General features: G+C 35.4%; 1 protein-coding gene across 1 annotated transcript in view; it reads left to right on the top strand.

The window, feature by feature from the left end:
• Positions 1-23,365, top strand: part of CC2D2B (coiled-coil and C2 domain containing 2B) — a 109,246-nt gene that overhangs the window by 11,886 nt on the left and 73,995 nt on the right. Inside the window, exons 7-11 of the mRNA XM_023511778.1 lie at positions 1,402-1,600; positions 2,189-2,325; positions 2,407-2,535; positions 9,814-10,023; positions 13,236-13,333. Of these exons, the coding sequence (XP_023367546.1) occupies positions 1,402-1,600; positions 2,189-2,325; positions 2,407-2,535; positions 9,814-10,023; positions 13,236-13,333 (773 nt within the window). The remainder of the gene's footprint in view (positions 1-1,401; positions 1,601-2,188; positions 2,326-2,406; positions 2,536-9,813; positions 10,024-13,235; positions 13,334-23,365) is intronic.

Below are 23,365 nucleotides of genomic sequence, written 5' to 3'. Positions count from 1 at the left end.
AGCTACAACAGCTGAGACCAAGAAGGTGATCTGGGATGGCAGCTGGACTTAGCTTAAATGAGGAATAGTTGGGCAGATAGGGCTTACATTGGTGGTGATCACAGCTTGTCTCAAGCTAAAATTATAGGCAGATTAGAGGGTCATAAATTAGAGGCTGGGGTTCAAGATGAGAGTCTGCCATGCTCAGCCATCAGGCCAGACCTCAGTCTCGAAGGCAGGTTGAAAGCCCGGGCCCACACCAGGCGTGCTGTAAAGGGAGCTTGGCAGTGGAGTTCCAGCTGGAGCTAAGAGCTCTGTTTAGTCTATGATTGGAATCTTCAAAGATCTCCTTTAAGTAGGTAACCCTCACATCTTGCTCCTAGAGGTTGGTATCATATTTTTTTTAATTCTGAAAAAGATACTGCAAAGATTTCTGAATATAAAATATTTTCTTGATTTCATGATAAGGATGGGAGAGAGGGTATGATGATATGACTTCATAGGAACCAAAGTGATGCTTAACTACATAATTTTGTCAGAGTTGATCAAAGCCATGTAAGGATCTCTATTCAAAGGAATTATATGATTAATTCTTTTTTTATCACTTACCTTAAACATATGGTTTTGAGAACTGAGGGTTTTTATTTGCATGATATATGTGCTCTCCTGTTCATTATATGTAGATTTCAAATTAGACAAATAAATCCATCCAAAATAAATTGATGATTTTATTTTTGTGAATTGATTCTTATTAAATATGATTATGATATAATATACATTTTAATATATAATAAATCTGTTTCCATATCTACATTCACATTATTTACAATTTTATATATATCACATTTCAGAATTTCACTGCAATCACTCTATCAGACTTCTGTGTTGAGTCTTTTCTTCCTTCCTCCCTCCCTTTTTCCCTCCCTCCCTTCTTTCCTTCCTTCTTTCTTTCCTTTCTTTCTTAAATATCTTCCAGAAAACAGCATTCCTACTTCACACCATTATAGCTAGTACTGCTTTCTGACTGATGAAAAAAATGGGGTTCAATTCCACATAGTCTGATCTCTGTGGATCCTGCCGAACACTGAATTCTCAGTAGTTAAAGTGTTATAGTCCAGTATCTTACTACATTTTCTATAGGGGAAGAGGGGTTTAAATTATACTCTATTTCAGCAGTCTTTCATTGGAGAATTGCAAAAGATGTGCTATAGAAAAATTAGAAAAACCATATTGTATGATACAAGCCTTAAATGAGTTCTATTATGTTCAGTAAAATTTGCTTTCAGCTAGAATTCGATCTGGGTGGCATAGATCAGGAACACAGTTCACAATTGTGATAAGGTTCCAGAACATTTCATTTATCTGCATATGAATCATTGGGGACAACCATGTAGACTTATTTTTCTTTTTGGTATTTAACAGAGATCAGTAAATGACAATTACCCCAAATACTTTTCACTTGAAAATAATTTACAAAATGTTGCCGAAAGCCAAGATGAAGATTTTATGGAAGAAGTCATTTCTACAGATTTAATTGAAATAAAAGCTTCTGAATATGAAGAAGATCAAGAACAAATAAAAAAACAACAAACAAGTATTTTTGTACCAAGTAGTTCTCCAGGTAATGTTCTTTTACAATAAAATATTGAAGTTATTAATGAATCATGTTATAGGACAATAACTTCTTTATATACTGGAAAAATGAAAAGTACTTATCTAAAATTATGGCAGTGCCCATAGCTCAGTGGGTAGGGCACTGGCCACATACACCTAGGCTGGTGGGTTTGAACCCGGCCTGGGCCAGCTAAACAGCGGTGACAAGTGCAACAAAAAATAGCTGAGCATTGTGGTAGGTGCCTGTGGTCTCAGCTATTTGGGAGGCTGAGGCAAGAGAATAGCTTAAGCCCAAGAGTTTGAGGTTGCTGTAAGCTGTGACACCATGGCACTCTACTGAGGGTGACATAGTGAGACTCTGTCTCTAAAAAATAAAAATATAAATAAATAAATAAAATTGTACTCCGTTTTCTATATTTGCTTTTCATGTCATCTCTGAGTTAGGGGGATTAAAAGCCCATTGGTCTCGTATATCCATGTGTGCGCTAGACTTCAGTGGTAGGATATAATGGTAGCTCCTTTGTGCTTCTTATTTGGTCAGAACCAATTTGTTTAATATTTTGGACTTTAACATCTAAATTTTATTGTTACTAAGTGGACAGCCAGCATAAATTGCCAAAAGATATGATGCCACGCATTTTAGAAGATGAAGGGTTCTATGTTCAGAGAAAGCCAAAAATATATAAGAAGATCTGCAACAAAATGGAAAATCGCCTGCTTAAATTAGAAGAGGCAAGTGCACCACATAACACAGATAATATATGATTGTTTAGTGAAATATTAATTGCTGTATTTCTCAAATATTTTTGATAGGGAAAGTGTTGGTTTGAAGAAAGTGGAGAATTAATGTCATTACCTACACCTATTAAACAGTCATGGAATTTCCTACTAAACATAAGCAAGGAATCTTTAAATCCAGCGCTAAAGACCAGATACAGGAAGGTAATCAACAATAATTTATTTGTAATTATGGTTAGAATTCTTGTAATATCAATTATAACTAATATTTTTATGGTGTTAATTTACTCTTTAAAGATACTAAGTCAAGTAAATAGTCCTTGTTTTAAAGGAATATTTAATGATAGGGAGAAATACTCAAAATGTGAACTTATAAAAAGGAGAATCCAAAGTTTGTTTTTTTTGTTTTTTGTTTTTTTTTTTTTTGAGACAGAGCCTCAAGCTGGCCCCCTGGGTAGAGTGCCGTGGCATTACAGCTCACAGCAACCTTCAACTCCTGGGCTCAAGCGAGTCTCCTGCCTCAGCCTCCCAAGTAGCTGGGACCACAGGCGCCCGCCACAACGCCCGGCTATTTTTTTGGTTGCAGCCGTCATTGTTGTTTGGCGGGCCGGGCTGGATTCAAACCCGCCACCTTAGGTGTATGTGGCTGGCGCCTTAGCCATTTGAGCCACAGGTGCCGAGCCAGAATCCAAAGTTATAAATGATCATAAGTTATTTATTTATTTGAGACAGAGTCTTACTTTCTTGCCCCAATAGAGTGCGATGGCATCATAACTCATAGCAATCTCAAACTCTTGGGCTCAAGCAGTCCTCTTGCCTCAGCCTCCCACATAGCTGGGACTACAGGTAATGACCCCAATGCCCAGCTATTTTTAGAGAATAGGTCTCACTCTTGCTCAGGCTGCCTGAACTGAGGCAGTCCACTTGCCTCTGCCTCCCAGATTGCTAGGATTATAGGCATGAGCCACCATGCCTGGACTCATACATTTATAAATATAGATAATGAATGAATGAATATTACTCAAAGGTAACCACTATCGCAGTTATGCTTGTCTTTTTTTTTGTGACAGAGTCTTACTGTGTCACCCTCGGTAGAGTGTTGTGGCATCACAGCTCACAGCAACCTCAAACTCTTGTGCCTAAGCAAGTCTCTTACCTCAGCCTCCCAAGTAGCTGGGACTACAGGCACCCACCACAACACCTGGCTATTTTTTGTTGTAGTTGTCATTGTTGTTTAGCTGGCCTGGGCTGGGTTCCAACGCACCAGCCCCGATGTATGTGGCTGGCGCTGTAACCGCTGTGCTATAGGTGCCAAGGCTATGCTTGTCTATTTTATCTATTTTATATAAATGGAATCATAAAATAGGTACTCTACATTGTTATGTGCAGCAGTAGTTTGCTCATTTTTGTTGCTGTATATATCTCCATTGTTTGAAAAAATTATGTATTTATTTATCCATCTACCCTTCTATTGAAGGATATAAGTTGGATCTAGTTGCTATTATTAATAACACCGTTATAAAATTTTTTCACATCTTCTGACAACTATATGTATGAATTTTCTGTTGAGTATGTATCTCAGACTAAAAATGCCAGGTTACAGTTCTGTTTAGTTTTATTTTGTAGTGCTAAACAGTTTTCCAAAGCACTTGTACCAAATTATGCATTAACTAGAAGTGTATGAGAGTTCTAGCTGCTTTATATTATTGCCAACACTTGATATTGTCTGGCTTTTAAATTATAGTAATTTTGGTTTACATAGGTAATACTTCATGAGGTTTAAATCTGCTTACTGTAGACTAATGAAATCAAACACCTTCCTATGTTTACTGGCCATTTGAGCAGCTTCTATTTGAAAGCTTGATTAAGACTTTTATATGTTTTTTCTTAATAGGTTGTCTGCTTCCTATTGACATGTTGATTTCTAGTTAGGAGCACTATCTTGGATGAATATATATGATTTTCTACTCTATGGCTAATCTCCTTGCCCTCATAATGATGCCTTTTGAGGATACATTTTTACTTTTAATGTAGCATAATTTATCATTTTTTAAATTTATGGTTAGCAGTTTCTGATTAAAAAATCTTTGCATTCTTCAAGTCCAGAAATATTTTGCTGGGTTTTTTTCCCTAAAATATTTGTTGTTATGCTTTTCTTATTTAGAGTTACCACCCATCTGGAAAATATTTTTCATGTTTAGTATTAGGTAGAAGGTCATATTTTACTTTATCCACATGAATATTCAAGTTGACTTAGTACCATTTATTGGAAAAATCAGTAATCCCTTTCTTATAATCGATTATCATCTTTGACATTAATATGTTGGCCATATACATGTCGATCTTTTTCTGGACTTCCTGTTCTGTTTCATTGGTCTACTTGTATGTAATTGAAAACATATCACAAATCATATCTTGGGCTCAAGCAATCTTCTTAACTCAGCCTCCTACATAGCTGGGACTACAGGTGACCAGCCCAATGCCCAGCTGTAGGTCAATAATAAGGTTTTGTGCTTTTTTGAGGTTATGGTCACTTGTTTATTTCACATTTTATTCTCATTACATTGATCTGGGAGTGAAAGGAGTCATGCACCATTGTATAGATCATGCTATTCCCTTGTTTTCAGACTGAATAGGGATCCAGGTTCTAATTGTCTCTGAGTTCATTCAGGGTCTGAGTCAGAGTCAGAAGTCAACCACTGTTTCTGGGCTGAGAGATGTCAGAAGAAAGGAAAGAAACGACATGGAACTGCCTAAAGAGGGTTTATGTTCTAGGGCTCTTATCTGGGTACCTGAGGATCCTCCATGTAGAATATGCATGGGGGAGCCAACAGCAGCTTCTCAAAGTGAACATCAATGGCCCAGGTCTGTGGCTGGTAGTCAGGAGTTGGAAGGATGACCACATCATTACAGGGAAGACCTGAAAAGACGTCCTTCCATCTGTATCCCAGAATCCTGCATAGGGCCTCTCCATAAGGACCAAGACAAGGTTGGCTCCTTGACCTCTGGTTGACCTTGTGAGTAGTCCAATATGAATCCTACAAATCTGGAAACATTCTTGCCTGCTCTTCTTTATGCCCCTCTTCTTGAGATGCCAGGCAGTTGCTCTAGAACATGATTCTTTTTCCTCAACTCTTCAAATTCAATAAATTCTCATTCTTGTAGGGAAACCTGGATCTCCTGATCACTCCAAGGTTTAATTAATTGGTCTAATGCAGAGGTGTCCAACTTTTCTTCTTTTTCTGCCACACATTGGAAGATTAAGAATTATCTTGGGCCACGTGTTAAACATACAAACACTAATGAAAGCTGATGGAAAAAAAAGTGTGTGTGCATACTTTTTAAGATATCTGCACCACAGATAAGCAAAACAGTCCTCAGAGCTGTGTGTGGCCTGTAGACCACAGATTGGGACACCCCTGGAATGGTTTTTCTGGTTTCTTGGTTTCTTTTTTCTTCTTTACTTCTTGAGAATTTCTAATAATTTCAGTCTGAAGTCTCACTTTCTCCATTTTTACTCCTGAGTTTTCCCCTGGAATTCTTTTTACTGCAGCCTTAGGGCTTAGTCATGGGTTGGCAGAGAACTAGCAACTACTCTGCCCTAATGGAACCCAGGAGAGTCAGGAGGTGCCCAAGAATGGGAATGTGTTTGCTTTTTCCTGCGTCTGGCAGTCTCTCACTTTATGATAAGTCTTGATATCTGATCATGAAAGTCCTCTAATTTTTTGCTTCTTCAAGGTTGCTTTGGCTGTTCTTGCCCTGTCAACTGCGTCTAAATCTTAGAATCAGCTTGTCAAATTGCTGGTATTTTGAATGATAATGTAATTTAAGGCATCTTTTGATTTATTTGCATTTACTTTTTTCAAAAATTTCTTTTTTTATTTTTTTTTTAATTTTAGAGACAGTGTCTTTATCACCCTCGGTAGAGTGCTGTGACAGCACAGCTCACAGCAACCTCCAACTCCTGGGCTTAAGCGATTCTCTTGCCTCAGCCTCCCAAGTAGCTGGGACTGTAGGCGCCCACCAGAATGCCTGGCTATTTTTTTGTTGCAGTTTGGCCCTGGGCTGGGTTTGAACCCACCACCCTTGGTATATGGGGCCAGCACCCTACCCACTGAGCCACAGGTGCCACCCCCAAAATTTCTTCTTGATAGTGGTTTTTATTAGGGAGTAATGTTTTTTCTTTTTATTAAGTTATATATACATAGATCATGAATACATTTATACCTTTGTGGGATTCAGTGTGTTGATTATTTGTACAAATTGGAGTGCTTACATCATATTAATTAATATAGCTTTCATTTCATTTACTTATAATCACAGTGTTAAGACATTTGTGTCTATACTTGATAGATTTGACTTATACCCTTGCAATTTGCTCCGTAGGTGTGGTCCCACCATTAACCCTCCCTGGGAGTAATGTTTTTTAATGTTAGTTGCTGTTATTTTTAAACTTCATTTTCTGTTATTGCTGGCATATAGAAATACATTTGATTTTTGTATGTTGACCTTCTATACACCAACTTTCCTAAATTCATTTATCAATGTCAATAGTTCATCTATATTACTTTTTGGATTATATTCAAATATAACCATATTGTCTATTAAAATGCAAATTTGTTCTTCTTAATTCTTATACCTTCTGTTATGGACTGAAATGTGACCCCTAAAATTTATATGTTGAAGCTCTAACCCCCAATGTGGCTAGGTTGGGAGAAAGCACTTATGAAGATGTGATAAAACTTAAATGAAGTCCAAGGCCCAAATACAATAGACCTAGTGCCCTTATAGGAAAAGGAGACACCAGAGCTTGCTTGCTGTCCACTGTGTGAGAACACAGAGAGGAGGAGGCTATCTACAAGCCAGGATGAGAGCATTACAAGGAAATGAATTGGCTGGCCCCTTAATCTTGGACCTTCTAGCCTCTAGAACTGTGAGAAATAAACTTCTATTCTTTGTAAATTACCCAGCCTCAGGTATTCTATTATAGTGGATTACAATGGTAATATCCTAAATGGATGATGCTCTGGATTTTGTGTCATTCAAGTGATTTTCTCTTTTGTCTTCTTCACATTTTTTACTTTTTCCAGCCAGCCTTAAAGGTAAGGCTAATGTGGGGATTCTCACCAGAATAAAATAGATATAATAGTTAAACAAAACAGATATGATAGCTTAGTACCAGAATCCCATGTTTGCTGCTGCCTCTGCCAGGCACTTTAGCAGCTTGTTGTACCTCTCCTGCCCCAGGACCTAGTAGCTGATTAATTTTGTCGACCATCTGACCATTTGTGCCCTTCACTCTGCTCTCTCTTTTAGCAAAGTGCTTCTATCAATGATTTGATTCATTGTTGCCCACATATTTGTGCTTTTGGTGTAAAAGATTTAATCTGGTTCCAGAAGCCAACTTACTCCTTTAGTCAAGGCTGTTTATAACCAGCCCTTGTCAGAGAGCTTATTCTATCTCCCAAGGTAATTTGTTCCAGTGTTGCATAGTTCTAATGGTTTATTGTTTTTTCATAAATCTTCTTCCTAATCATTTCTATTTACTTGACTTTGTTTGGCCTTAGAGAATTCATAATGTGCTTTACCTGTATGGCAGCCCTTCAGATATTTGGTTTTGCCCTCCAGTTTAAACTCTTCCTTTGATTATTGTTAGATATTCCACCATCTTAGTTACCTTCTCTTAGCTTCTGAACACCACAGTCAGTGGGGACTGAATAGGGCAGGACAAGGACAGAGGCTTGTGTCACTCTGATTGAAATCCAAAGCAAGTAAGTGACACAGCTATTCAGCCAGTGCTGAGTCTGCATAACAAGATAGGCATTTCTGACTTGGAACTTTAATTTTCTTTCTTTCTTTCTTTTCTTTCTTTTCTTTCTTTTCTTTCTTTCTTTCTTTTTGAGACAGAGCGTCAAGCTGTCACCCTGGGTAGAGAGCTGTGGCATCACAACTCACAGCAACCTCCAACTCCTGGGCTCAAGCCAGTCTCCTGCCTCAGCCTTGCAAGTAGCTGGGACCACAGGCGCCCGCCACAATGCCCAGCTATTTTTTGGTTGCAGCCGTCATTGTTGCTTTGGTGGGCCCAGGCTGGATTCGAACCCGCCACCTTAGGTGTATGTGGCTGGTGCCTTAGCCACTTGAGCCACAGGCTCTGAGCCAGAACTTTAATTTTCTAAAGTTCATTTATGAAAGTTGTTTACAACCGAAACTTTTTTCTCCTGTTGGAGTTTTCTCCTGGTTAACAGCCAACTTAACAACAGATCATTGACCACATCTCCTAGGTGGAGTCAAGAGCAGATTTTCCCTCTCAGCTGCTCTTACATAGAGAACAGACTTACTAGATATACATTAAACAAAAACAAGTTGTTCTTCTGTCTGCCTAAAACCCAGTTTGGAGAAGGAAAGGTTTCTAGCATAGGCAGAGACTCAGGCACTATACATCTTTATAGTCCTTGAGCATTGGGTCTGCCATACCACCTTAGGAGTAGGACAGCATTTTTTTTTAGTGTAACTGCAAGTGTAATGGCAATAGCACAGACTGGAGCCAAGTCCTATTAACACCTGACTGACCAGAAAGAGGATTCAGTGCTCTCCTTTTTGGGTGGATACAGTCATGGCTCTTATCAGTAGTTGCTAGGCATTCATGAATTAGGCTGCACATCTTAAGTAACCCACCAGCCTCTCAAATTACATCAGTAAAAATCAGTCAAATGTATGTGTGCTTATATTCCAAATAGTGGACTAATACATAGATGAACCATTTTGCATATAATCTAAAGGCTACAGGCTACTAGTTTAGGGGGCATAGGTGACCTTCTGGATCCTTGAGTGTGGCATTTTGACTGAATCTAAATATTGCAGAACATATTCTTACAATACAGAGATTTATTCTGTGAAGTTTGGAGTCAGTTAAGAGGACTGCACTTGTGCATCTGGAGGGCCACATATGGGATTGAGGCCTCAGTTTCCCCACTTGTGGAAGAAAAAAGTTCTCCTTTTAACATAGCATTTCCTCAGGGAAGCCAAGAATTCTCAATGGAATTTTCCAGTGGGTCACCAAGCTGTTCTCCTGCTTCTTGAAAACCTCTAAAATAGGGAGTAGTTACCATTTAGCTCTGGCCCACCATTACAACATCATGTAGCTGAACTATTGACCCAACAGTTCTGAACATCATTTGTCACAGTGTTCCTATGGGAAATTAGTTTTGGTCTTTTAACTTTAAAGTCCAACCTCCACCAGTACACAGTCATGAGGTAGATGACAGTTTATAGCAAGATACTTAAAATGCTGTGATATAAATATATTTTTTGAAATTAAGAGCCATAATCAATTTCAAGGAAGAAGGATCACATTATTGTTTTTTGTTTTTTATATCTCTTGATTTTCCTATAATTAATGTATTCCTTTTGTAGAAAAAGTTACTTACAATTTCAAAAGAAGTAGAATCAAATTAACAAAGTTTACATGCTTTTCTTTAAAAGGCAGTAAAATATGACGTAGGAAGCTCTTTTAGGAAGAAAATTGGAAGTCAAAGGGAAATGTACCAATTAGATCTCAATATTGTGGGTTTGCAATTCAGCCATCATCATCTCTTCAACCAAGAACAAGTGTTATGTGCTAGGCTGCTCCATCTTTATGAATGTTTTCAGGACAGGCAGCAACAGAATTTACCTCAGCTACTTTATGAGAAGGTGAGAATAGCTTTCATTATATTTATAGTGCTGAACATTCTTAAATTTAAAAAAAATTTAATTTTAACTTGAAAATTTTAACTCACAATAACCTGCCATTGAATAGAACTCAATATTTAATGTTGAAAGAGAAAAGATTCTTCATAAAGAGCAACTTATCAGAATATTTTCCCTTAGCACTCTAAATATTTAACTAATTAGAGCAATGGTTTGACGAAACTACAGGAGTTGACTGTCTGGGGCTGTAACCTCAAACATATCCTGTAGGATATATACCACATAGAAATGGTTTACTAATCAGTGGTATTTTTGGTCCCATAGCTCAAGAAGAGTATTTGAAATGATTACTTTTTTAAAGAGTCATGTGCCTATTTTAAGTCTTATAATAAAGTATTTTGTTAAAAATGTTAGAAATCTTGAATCTTATGTCAGTGGTTTTGGTCTGAGGATGATTAATCCAGATAGTCATCTAATAACATTATGAATGGTACATAATGTCTGAAGAGAAATCAAAGGAATACTCACTGATTATTTTTACAGACTTGTACCTCTCATTTGAATTCTTTGCTGGGTTTCTGATACATAGTTAACTAGTGTTGTCTTGGGAACAGTATCCTGATAGGTCTTGACTATGAATACATTAGAAATTAAATATGTAGCAATTAATACCTAATATTCAATTAAATATTCAATCCTTATGGAGTCACCAAGACATTTTAATAAGCTGGACATGAACTGTACCTTAATAAATACCAGCTTTTAAAAATACAAGTGCAAAATCTGCAGAACTTAATCAGTTTGATTAAATTTTCATGTAATAGTTGTGTGGGAGAACTTAATAGATAAACATCATATGTAAATAACATTAGAATATTTCTTAAAACATATAATGAGTATTTTAACTTTTAGTATGGTAGGGCTATTTTTTAATGAATGGAGGAATCAACTCTGACATTAAGATGCAGGTCATTAAAAATGATTGGATTTATAGATTTCTACTTTATGGAACTTTTCCCAAGAATATCATGTAATCTTTAAAGTCTGATTTAGCAATATAAATTTTATTTTATTAGATTAATATTAGTATATAGACTATAGGTTTATTTTTCATGTAGCACTCCTAACTCTCTGCATAAAATAAAAGCCTTTGGGGATCATTATTTGTAACATGTTTGAGTTTTACCGATTCTTAGAAGCCAAAGGTAATTTCTTAGTTGATTTTCACTTTTCTTCAGTTTATTCTCAAATTGTGAAAAAGGAAATGTGGCAGGCTGTGTGCACGTCTTTCTCTTCTGAAGGTGGAGAAGAGCAGTGGGAGGAGGAGAAAAGGCCAGGTATAGCAGAGCACGTCTGTGGCCACCTACTAAAGACTGATTTGTTTAATATGGATAATATATGTATCTGTTCAGTCCCTTGGTATGAAATGTATTCCTCTGCTTGTTAAAATCAGTTAAGAATAGTGGAATGCTCACTGGCATCCAAAGAGTTCTTAAACTGGAATATGCTTCTTTATATGAGTATGAACCCCACTTAAAGAACAAACAGGAATGTTACAGATAATATGAGAGAGTTGAAATGATGAACGGCTGTGCAGATTTTTACCGTTTTTCCTTTCAGCTTTTAGTTTTCGAATTATACAAGTAATACAGGAATAGGTTCTCATTGGAGAGGATTCACTATAGAAATGGCAAAACATGAAAGGACTACTTCTTTCTTCACCTCATGGTCTGCAGTACAACTTTAAAGTTTTGTTTTCCCTCTATTTCTTTATATGTATATGCCAGGATTATTTTTAACATAAATTGGATTTTACCCTATGTATTATTTGACAACTTGGTGTTTTAACATTAATACCATATTTTGGAACTTCTTCATGTCACTATATATAGGACCATAAATATAATTTTATTTTAATATATTTAATAACTCCCCATTCATGACACATAGGTTATTTTCATTTTTTCTGATTACAAATAATGAAATAATTATCATCCTGTACATATATATTTGAGCACACCCATGAATACTTCTATAGGCTAAATCCCTAGAGGTAAAGTTGCTTGGTCAAGGGTTAAGGGTACATGCAGTTTAAATTTTATTAGAAAGTTAGAAATAACCTTTCCAAAAAACATTGTTTCAAGAATCCTTACCAATATTTGATATTTTCCCTTTTTTTTCTCAGAGACAGAGTCTCACTTTGTCGCCCTTGGTAGAGTGCTGTTGCGTCACAGCTCACAGCAACCTCCAGCTCTTGGGCTTAGGAGATTCTCTTGCCTCAGCCTCCCAAGTAGCTGGGATTATAGGCACCTGCCACAATACCTGGCTGTGTTTTTGTTGTAGTTTGGCTGGGGCCGGTTTTGAACCTGCCACCTTCAGTATATGGGGCCGGCACCCTACTCACTGAGCCACAGGTGCTGCCCCTCTTGCTTTGTTTGTGTTTAATCCATGAGCATTTTAAAATATGCAAATTCTGGATATAAGTCCATAAAAGATATGTGTCTTTTAAGTGCATTATATATTTTGTCATCTTAAGTTACTTGCTTTTTAACTTAATTTATTCTATCTTTTGGCAAGCATTTTTTAATTTGTAGAAGATCAAATATGGCAGCCATTTCTCTTTTGGTTTTATCGTTTGCTTCCTAAGTTCCCTAAGACCTTTTGTATTTCATAGGTATCAGTTATCATACTTTTGGTTGTAATTCACAGAAAACTCCACCTCAAGTACTTTAAACAATAAGGAAAAAGTATTACTTCATACTGCCAAAATTAGGGGAACTCTAGCAATAGTTAATTTGGTGGCTCAACAATATTAGCAATCTAGCTTTTTCTCTCCTCTTCATCTTCAGCAAATAGACTTGGTTAGTTACGTCCACTCATGGAGCTTATATGCTTATGACATATTAGTCCAGTCTTGCCCTGTTTTCATTACCATATTTAGGTGGAAGATAAAATAGATACCTGTGCTAATCTGCCATTTTGATCTAATAGCACTTCTTTATATCAGTTGATGAAGTGCTTATCTAGTATGTTCAAGTTATGACATTTATTGCCTAGAGAGTGAAGCTTTTCTCAGTTCTTCCCTAAGTTGCTTATATGAAATACATTTTATTATACATTTGTTCTGCTGCTGTACACGCCTAGACCTACAGGTGAATTAGAGTAATGGTAACAGGTGGATAAAATATACCACAAAACTCTTTTCTTTGTTGTAGCTGAAAGCATTGACAGATGCTACCAAATTAGCAAATGAAAATTCAAATGCATACCAGCTGACCAGAAAATCTCTACAAGAGTATAATTGGCAGATAAGGTAGGTTTTGAGCCGTTAATGTATTTGTCAAGTACTTATTTAGTAATTTCTTTAGGCAAATTACTGCTCTTGCTAAGGAAGATAAAGAAAAGTACAACATCCATACTTTTTAGGAGTCTGTTGAAATGATTCCAATCTTTCCTTAAGATCCATGTTTGTGTAAAAATATTTTGCAGAAGTGACATGCAAAAGTAGTTGTAGTTTTTGTACCTATTGATTTAAAAAATGTTAATGAAAAACTGAGTTCACTAATATTTTTAAATTGACTCAGATTATTAATCTCAAGTGTTTATATGTAGTTGAGAATTACTACACATTTGCATATGAGCAAGATATATTACTAATTCAGTTTAAAGCCATACTGTATGAACATATGGATTTACAGACCCCTGTTAAAAAAAAAAAAAAAAACATGGTCTACACATTGGGAACCAATGGCTATTATAGACTAGTTGGGAAGAAGTGGTGAAAGTAAGAAATAACTGGAAAAATAATTCCAAGACAAAATATATTCGTGTGTCAAGGAATCTCCAAAAGTTGGAAAGCTGACTGGAAGATACTTAATAGGTGGAAGATGAGCTATACACAAAAATATAACAGTTGCCTGTATATAAGAATGATATGCTGGGTACAGAAATTCCCCGACTCTGCCCATTGATCTGACATGATGCTACAGATTCTTAGCCATTAGAGCCAAAAATTGATTTAAATCATTGGCTTCCTAGAATAACCTAGGAAGGTTATTTAAATGCCGACAGTGTTACTTGAGAAGGTTGATATATGCCTTACACAAGGTCTGACACATGGTGTGTACTTAATAAATATTAACTGAATGAATGAATAGAGGTCATCTGCATTTATATAGCAATAATTAGTATTATTTGTAATGTTTGCTAAAATTGAAGACAAAGAACAGACATTAGCATAAAGAACACAGAACAAGTAAACTTTGATTCAAGAAAAAAAGTAAAAAGTAGGCTTTACATGGGGGCCCAATATTGGTGGATGAGGGTCCGCTACTACGTGTGTGTGTGAGGTGGGCAGGGTAGGGGGAATCACTGAAGAGTAGTCACTTTTATTAAAACAGAAAAGAAGCAATGTAATAGATTTCCATTCATGAAAGTTTTGGGGGTGGTATCGAAATGCTGCAAAGGGCAGTGTCTGGATATTTGAAAACAATGTTTCTATTAGAAAAGATGTGTGCACAAAATATAATCAATGATGATAATTATGTACTTAACCTTTAATGTGTATCTACTACATGCTTACCTACAGTCACCTAGTTCCCAGGAATAGAATCTGTAAGTCATATGTGACCCTCTCTTGCCCCTCCTCTCATCTCTCACACTACTCATAAATAGGTTCTTATATTTTTTAATTTTTAAAAACTCTTTCTATTTTGTCTTCATCTCTATTCCGACTGATTCTGCCTGTTTCACGTGCCTCACTTATAGCTTGACTACTCAAATAGTCTCTAAAATGCCTCTCTTTAAACCATGCTCCATACTGAAGCCAGAGTGATTTTTATAAGTAAATGAAACATTTTAATGGCTCCCTATTACTGTATCTTTAGCATGATCTATAAAACCCTATGTCATCTGACTCGTGCTTACCTCTCCAGCCTCATGTTAGGGGCTGTCTGCCTTGGAACTTTATAGTTGAGTACCCTAAGTGGGCTATGCTAATACTTTATATTTTTCTTTTAATTCCTCTTGCTTCTCAAATGTCCTTTCATCCTTTTCTGCTTAATACTTAGTCAATATACAGTTTTTTTCAATTTCATGTCACTCTCTTGGGGATGATTTAATTTGCTTATTAGATTACATTAAATTCTCTTTCTTTAGATACTCATATAGCACATTATATTTCTTCTTTTGTGATGCTCATCACATTTGTAATTACTTGTTCTCTCTTCTCTGCTGGGATATTAGTTACCAATACCTAAGACAATTCCTGGTACAAAATATATATCACATATTTATTGATTTGAGTATCATATATTTTATGAAGTCTTTCCCTGCTGTTGCCTACCATTCTCTTATTTACACCTGAACATTAGCTTGTGTGGACTTTTATCATAACACCTGTCACATTTTCTTGCAATGATTAATTTGTCTATAAGCTTCTTGAACTCAACAAGTCTTTTTATCTCTTTATTTCCTCTTGATAGTACCATGCCTGGCATATAGTAAGCACTGAATAAATCTTTACTGGATGAGTGAATGAAGGGAAATAGCCTTTTTTCTAGCAGAATGGTAGCTTAGATACCCCCTGCAGATACCAAAATTCATGGATGCTCAAATTCTTTATATGAAATGGCTTAGTATTTGCATATAACCAATACATATCCTCCTGCATGCCTTAAATCATCTCTAGATTATTTATAACCTAATACAGTATACATGCTATGTAAATAGTTGCTATATTGTTTTTTTTTTGCATAATTTTTTATTGTATTTTTTATTTTTGAATATTTTCAGTCTGCAGTTGGTTGAATCTGCAAACACAGAGCTAGTAGATATGGAGGGCCAACTATACTTTGCAACTCCAGAGTCTATTGAAGGCTTGCAACATGTAGGAGAAGACTTGGATGGCATTTTGAGGTTAATATGGGGCAATTTCAGTCCTCAGCATAATAGCATCTACCTATCCTCCACCTCTCAGTCCTGTGGCAGGCAGCTGTGTATGTGTTCTAGAGCAACCTACACACAGTTTGCAGGAGACAAGATGACAAAAAGGACTTATTCCTCCAAATATTTGGGATCTGTGTACTAATCACTACTGATCATAAGAGATGCAAAGAGACAGGGGTGTCATTGTTTTTATACCATACTCCTTAGTAACAAGTTTCCTCCTACCTAGCTATAGTGACTTCCATGGAATTTAAAAGGCTGGTCTCCCCTCCCCATTTCATTTTTCTCTTTTTCCCCTTTGTGGAGCCAGATATTAAAGACAGGACATTCACAAGCAACTGCATAAATAGGGAAAATTATAAAGTAACCACATATACCTAGGAAAAGGCACAGGCTCCAAAAAGACCTATAAAAAACATTATACTTAGTCTCATCACAGAGGCTTCTTACAATGACTTAAAAATACAAGTGGAACAATAATTAAAAGCAGCAAACCCTGGGAAAGGAGGATAATCTGATTTTCTGAGTTACTATATTGTTAGGGTCAAATGTTCAATTTTCAACCAAAAAAAAGAAGGCAAACAAAGAAACAGGAAAGTATAGCCAATTCAAAAAAAAAAAAAAAAAGAATAAATTAACAGAAACTGGCACCAAAAAAGGGCATGATGACAAATTTACTAGATGGACTTTAAGGCAACTATTTTAAAGATGCTTAAATAATGAAAGGAAGGTGTGGAATAAGTCAAGAAAACTAGATATGAACAAAATGGAAATATCAGTATAGAGATAGACAATCCAAAAAGAAACCAAAGAAAAATTATGGAGCTGTGAAGTATAGTAACTGAAATGAAAAAGTTACTGCAGGTATTCAAATGCAGATTTCAGCAAATAAAAGGAAGAATCAATGAACTCAAATGCAGGAAAATAGAAATTATCAAATATCAGTAACAGAAAGAAAAAACATTAAATAAATTAGATAAAGACCTGTGGATCACCATCAAGCAGACTGGCATACTCTTTGGAGGAGACCCAGAAGAAAAAGATAAGGAGAAAGGTACTGAGAGAGTATTTGAAGAAATAATAGTGGGAAAATTCATGAACATGAACATCTAAGAACTTCAAACAAACTCCAAGTAAGGTAAACTGAAAGAGACTCACACCAAGACACATTATAACAAATTTTTCAAAAGACAAAGGCAAAGAGAATCTTGAAAGCAGCAAGAGAGAAATAAATTACCACATACAAGAGATCTTCAATAAGATTGTTATATTTCTCATAAGAAAATTTGGAGGCCAGAAACCAGTGGATTGATATATTCAAAGTGCTAAAAGAAAAAAAAACCCTATCCACCAAGGATCCTATATTTGGCAAAACTGTTCTTCAAAATTTAGGGAGAAATTAAGACATTCCCACATAAACAGAAGCTGAAGGATTTTGTACCACTACCTGCCCTAAAAGAAGTACTCAAAGTAGTCATACATGATGAAATGAGAGGATAAGTGGAAGGTAACTCAGAGTTATGTGAAGAAATAAAGATCTCAGTAAAGTAAATATGTGTGCAATTATAAATGTTGGTATTAGTGTAACAACAGTCTGTGATGACTTTTGTTTTCTATATGATTTAGGGAACTACTGCACTTAATTATTGGTTTATGTTTTGAGGCACACAGTGTATAAAGAGATAATTTTGTGATATCAACAACTGTAAAGGCCTGGGTCAGAGCTAAAAAGAGCAGTTTTTCAAATATTTTTGAAGTTTAAGCTGGTATAAATTCAAATTAAAGTGTTACAACTTTAGGATGTTAAATGTAATCTTCATGGTAACCACAAAGAAAGTACCTAGTAATTGGTAGGACCACACCTACAGTGTATCTTACAAGGGTACATGTGAAATTTACTAAGTGTAGAATATAAATGTCTTAGCACAATAACTAAGAAAATGCTGTGAAGGCTATGTTGACCAGTTTGATGAAAACATTTCAAATTGTATGTAAAACCAGCACATTGTACCCCATGATTGCATTAATGTACGCAGCTATGATTTAATAAAAAAAAGAAGAAGAAAGGAAAAAGACAAAAATTTAAACATTTCACCTAAATCAACTAAACACCAAAGAAAATAGTAATGCAAGAAATGAGACACAAAAAATATATAAAGCATAAAAATAACAAATAATGAAATGACAGAAGTCCTCCCTCTTTATCAGTTAATCACTTTAACTTGCCAATCAAAACAAATTGAACAGATAAAAAGACACAATCCAGCTATATGGTATCTACACAAGACTCATTTTAGATCCAAAGACACAAATAGATTGAAAGTGAAAGGATGAGAAAAAGACAGTCCATGCAAGTAGCAACCAAAAAGAAAGCAGGGGTGGCTATACTAATATTGGACAAAAAAAGACTTCAAAAATTCAATATAAGAAAAAAGAGCATAATAACAAAAAATTAAATTTAATTAATTACATTTTAAAGAACCAAACAAAAATTCCATGGACTGTCACTTCCAGGAACAGAGGCCTACCATCCTGTTAAACAGATAAGTATGGGTAAAAATATATTGTTTTTCCTCTTAAAAGCTCCAAAGGCCTAACAGATTTGTGAGAGATGAAAGAGGATGTTAGAGATCTAAAAACCTCAAATAGGTATCCTATCTCCTCTGTCTTGGTATACCAGCCCATTTAAATAGAAGGCAGCTAAGAGAAAGAGTCCACTTTTGGCAAATGTGTGAAGGGGATGGGAAGGTGGAAGGGGCACGGTAAAGAGTCCTACAAAAGCCAGAAATTAATCTCTCTCTCATCTTTCTAATCCTCACTACACTATGTTTATAGACATAAAGCTAAATTTTAAAAACTTTTAGCAAAAACAATTATAAAAGGTGACATTTGAAAGAGAAAACTAAAAACTCGAGGAATGAAAAATACAATAACCAAAATAAGGAACTCAATGGATGGCCTTAACAGCAGATTAAACCTGCGTTAACAGAGAATTTATGAGATAGGTCAAAATAAACTAATGATAATTTAAGTGCAGAGAAACACAAAGATGGAAGAGATAATGCTAGAAAATTCCTAAAATTGATGGAAATTTGATGGAAAACATCAATCTACTAATTCAAGCACTATTAACCTGAATTTACACTTAGACACATGATGTGAAACTGGGCAAAGACAAAAGAGTACCTTAAAAGCAATCAGAGACACAATGAGGTACATCTTCACACCCACTAGCATGGCTATTATCAAGAAAACAGGACATGTATGGACAAGAAAGTAGAGAAATTGTAACTCTTAGGCATTGCTGGTCAGAATGTGAAAGGATGTAGCCACTATGCAAAACAGTATGGTGGTTCCTCAAAAAAATAAAACTAGAATACTATATAATCCAGCAATCCCACTCCTATATATATACCCCAAAGAAGTGAAAGCAGGATTTCAAACATATTTGGACCCACATGTTTATAGTAGCATTATTTGCATAGCCAAAAGGTGGAAGCAACTCAAGTGTCCATTGATGAATGAATGGATAAACAAAATGTGGTATATTCATGCAATGGATTGTTAGCCTTACAAAGGAAATCTGACATGGATGAATCTTGAGAAAATTATGCTACTATGTTTTAAGTATTTGTCCTCTCTAAAACACATGTTGAAATTTAATTGCCTATGTAATAGTTTTAAGGGGTGAGTTTACCCTCATGGATGGGTTTATGTCTTAATTAAATATCTTTTGGGAGTGAACTCTCTCTTCACCCTTCCACCTTTCACTGCTCTAAGACACAGCAAGAAGGTCTCTGCCAGATGCTGGTGCTTTGATCTTGGAATTCTGAGCCTTCAGAACCATGAGAAAAACAACTTTTGTTTATTATAAATTACCCAGCCTCAGATACACTGTTGTAACAGGACATATGGATGAAGGCATATCATAAGTGAAATAATCTAGTCATTAAAGGACAAATATGTTATAATTCACACTTATATGAGGCACCTGGTAGAGTCATAGTCATAGAGATAGAAAGTATGTGAATGTACTTAATGTCACTGAACTATACACTTATTGGTTAAAATGATCAACTATACACTTATGGTTAAAATGATCAACGTTATGTTTTATGCTTTATCACAATAAAAAAGAGTGAAATTTTAAAAATCAGAGAAAAAAATGCCAGGTTATGTTCAAAAGAACTATGGCCACTTAACAGCAACACTGGGAATCAGAAAATGTATTTTCAATAGGCTGAAAAAAACTCTCATTCTAGAAATAGCTCCCCTGCTAAAAATACAATTAAAGATGAAGGCAAAATAAAAGTAATTTTTTTTTCTAAACTAACAAAAATCAATAGAATTATCCTCAGATAGACCTTTCCTGAAGGAAATTCTAAGGGATGCTTCTTAGACAGAAGGTAAGTGGTCCAGAAATGAATCAGGAAGGAATGGAGAACAAAGAAAGTCGCAAATATGTGGGTGGCTCTTAATCAACATTGATGTAATGATGTCTTGTGGGCTTTAAAAATATAGAGAGAGTTAAAATATAAAACTTGTACCATGAAGGAGGACAAATGTAATTAAAGATCCTTGCAGTGACCTGGAGGAAGGTAAAGGTAAAGACTTTCAATAGGTCAGGAATTCAGGTTTTAACCTATAACTATCAAAAAAAGAAAAGAATGATATAACTTTCATGTCAACAGAAGAGTAAAATGGTATAATAAAAATATTCAACCATTCCAAAAGAAAGCAATGAGAGAAAGGAAAAGGAACATAGAACAGACAAAACAAGTAGGCAGCACAGAAGAAGATGGTGGGGCTAAACCTAAAAGCATCTAAACAGGGATGGCACCTGTGGCTCAAAGGAGTACGGTGCCGGCCCCATATGCTGGAGATGACTGGTTCAAACCCAGCCCTGGCTAAAAACTGCCAAAAAAAAAAAAAAAAAGATTTAAAAAAAGCATCTAAATGGGTCAAATTTCTCATTTTTATCTAGATTAATAGAATAAAATGAAAGAAAAAAACAAAATCAAGTTATAGGTTGTTTAAGAGACATGGCACATAAATATATAGAAAGTTAGGGAATGGAAAATAATGGAAAAAGCACACAAACACTAACAAATGAAGCTAGCATTGCTGTGCTAATAAAAGATTAAGTCTTTAAGGCAAAAAGCTTTACTATAGGTAAAGATGGTCACATCATAATGTGGTTTAATTCACATATATTCCTATATGCATACAATAATATGGATTCAAAATACATGACACAAACATTGACAGATAAGCAAGGGAAAATAGCAAATTCACAAACATATTGGGAAGCTTTAATACATTCCTGTCAGTAATTGTTGGAACAAGCAGACCAAAAAAAGAAAGGAAAAACACAATAAAGGTATGGATTTAAGCAACACGATTAATAAACTTGACTTAATATTTGTATAGAATACTTCATCCAACAGCTGCAAACTCTTCAGGAACACATAGAACAAAAGTTGACCTTATGTTAGTTCATTAAATCCAAAAGTCTCAATACATTCAAAGGATTTAAATCATTTAAAGCTTAAACCCAATACAAAAAACTATACGTTATGTATGATATATAACTAGGCAATCTTATGCTTAGAAATTAAGGAATACTACTTGTCAAAATACGTCATATTGATAATTAGAAAGTATTTTGAATTGTGAAAAATTATTTAGTACCAAGATTTCTGAGATATAACGTAAATATTTCTTAGAGGAAAATGTGTTGACTTAAATATATATGTTAGAGAAAAAGAAAAGTGAAAGTGAATGAGCTAAGCATCCTTCTTAACAACTTAGGACAAATGATAGGAGTAATGAAATACAGAGAAGAATATAACTTAATAAAATAGAGAAAAATTAATAAACCCAGACATTTGATGAAAATAGGTATGCTGGCTTGGCGCCTGTGGCTCAAGCGGCTAAGGCGCCAGCCACATACACCTAAGGTAGCGGGTTCGAATCCCCAGCCAAGGCCCGCCAAACAACAATGATGGTTGCAACCAAAAAATGGCCAGGCGTTGTGGCGGGCGCCTGTAGTCCAAGCTACTTGGGAGGCTGAGGCAGGAGTCTCGCTTGAGCCCAGGAGTTGGAGGTTGCTATGAGCTGTGATGCCATGGCACTCTACCCAGGGGGATAGCTTGAGGCTCCATCTCAAAAAAAAAAAAAAAAAAAGAAAAGAAAATAGGTATGCTCTGGCAAGGATGATCAAGGGAAAAAAGTAAGGAAATAGCACATATATACAATATCAGGAAGGAAAATGGGACATAACTACAGATGTTATATACTTTATGCTAAAGAATATAAGCATTTATAAGGAAAGGACAAATCTATACAAAAATACAACTAATGGGATATATCTAAAAATGAAAGAAGGGAAAAATAACCTAAGTAGTGTAATAATTATTAAAGAAATGAAACCAGTAATGTAATAAAACCAGTAATTAAAAACCTTTCTGCAAAGAAAAGTCCAGGCATAGATGACTAAACTAGAGTTTTATAATATCTTTAAAGCACTGAATTCTCAAAGTGTGCTCCCAGAACAGCAGCATCAGCTTCACCTGGAAACTTGTTAGAGGTGCAGATTTGCAGGTCTACGATAGACCTAGGGAATTAGAAACTCTGAGGTGGACTTGGTAATCTGTGTTTTACAAGCCCTCCAGGTGAATTGGAGGCACAACAAAGTATAAGAACCTCTGACTTAAAGATAACTTCTATTTTTCACAAACTCAAAGAGTGGAAAAGAGGCTATGTTCTCAGCTCATTTTATAGTTGTCATACCCTTGAAAATAAAACTTGACAATACAAAAATATTACATCCCAAATTCATTCATGAACATTAGATACAAATGTGCTAAAGATAAGTTTATTAAATAATACATTATAACCAAGTTAAAATCATTCCAGGAATGCAAGGATGGTTTAACATTCAGAAATCAATTTGTATAATTTGTTATGCTAATACAATGTATTTGCAAAGTCATGAAACATGGAATAAACATCTTTTAAAATAGTATATTACTTTAATATCCTAAAAATATGCTTACTACCCCACAAAGTAGTAATTGAAACAGTGGTTTTAATTCTTTATCTGAAGTATAATAAATACACTACAAATCTGGAAATAAATGAAAATAACATATTTAATCTTTTTGTGATTAACAATGGGCCCTTTCTTTTCACTTTAGAGAAACTTTGCTCAAGTAGATGTCAGGAGATTGAAGAAAAATTGAACATATGAAGACTTGGAATATTTAAGCAGTTTTCTAAACAGAGACAACCATAGTTACAACTGGGATTGTCTTGCTTCAAGGATATTGCTCTTCTTTCTACTACTTCACACTTTTAATAGCACTTATTCAAAATGGCCACATTCTTTTAAGTATTC

The sequence above is a fragment of the Otolemur garnettii genome, unplaced genomic scaffold, assembly GCF_000181295.1.
Source record: "Otolemur garnettii isolate 467f Iridium unplaced genomic scaffold, OtoGar3 scaffold00021, whole genome shotgun sequence".
NCBI classification, from domain to species: domain Eukaryota; kingdom Metazoa; phylum Chordata; class Mammalia; order Primates; family Galagidae; genus Otolemur; species Otolemur garnettii.
Note: the sequence above shows the minus strand (reverse complement) of the source record. Positions and strands in the feature narration are given on the sequence as shown.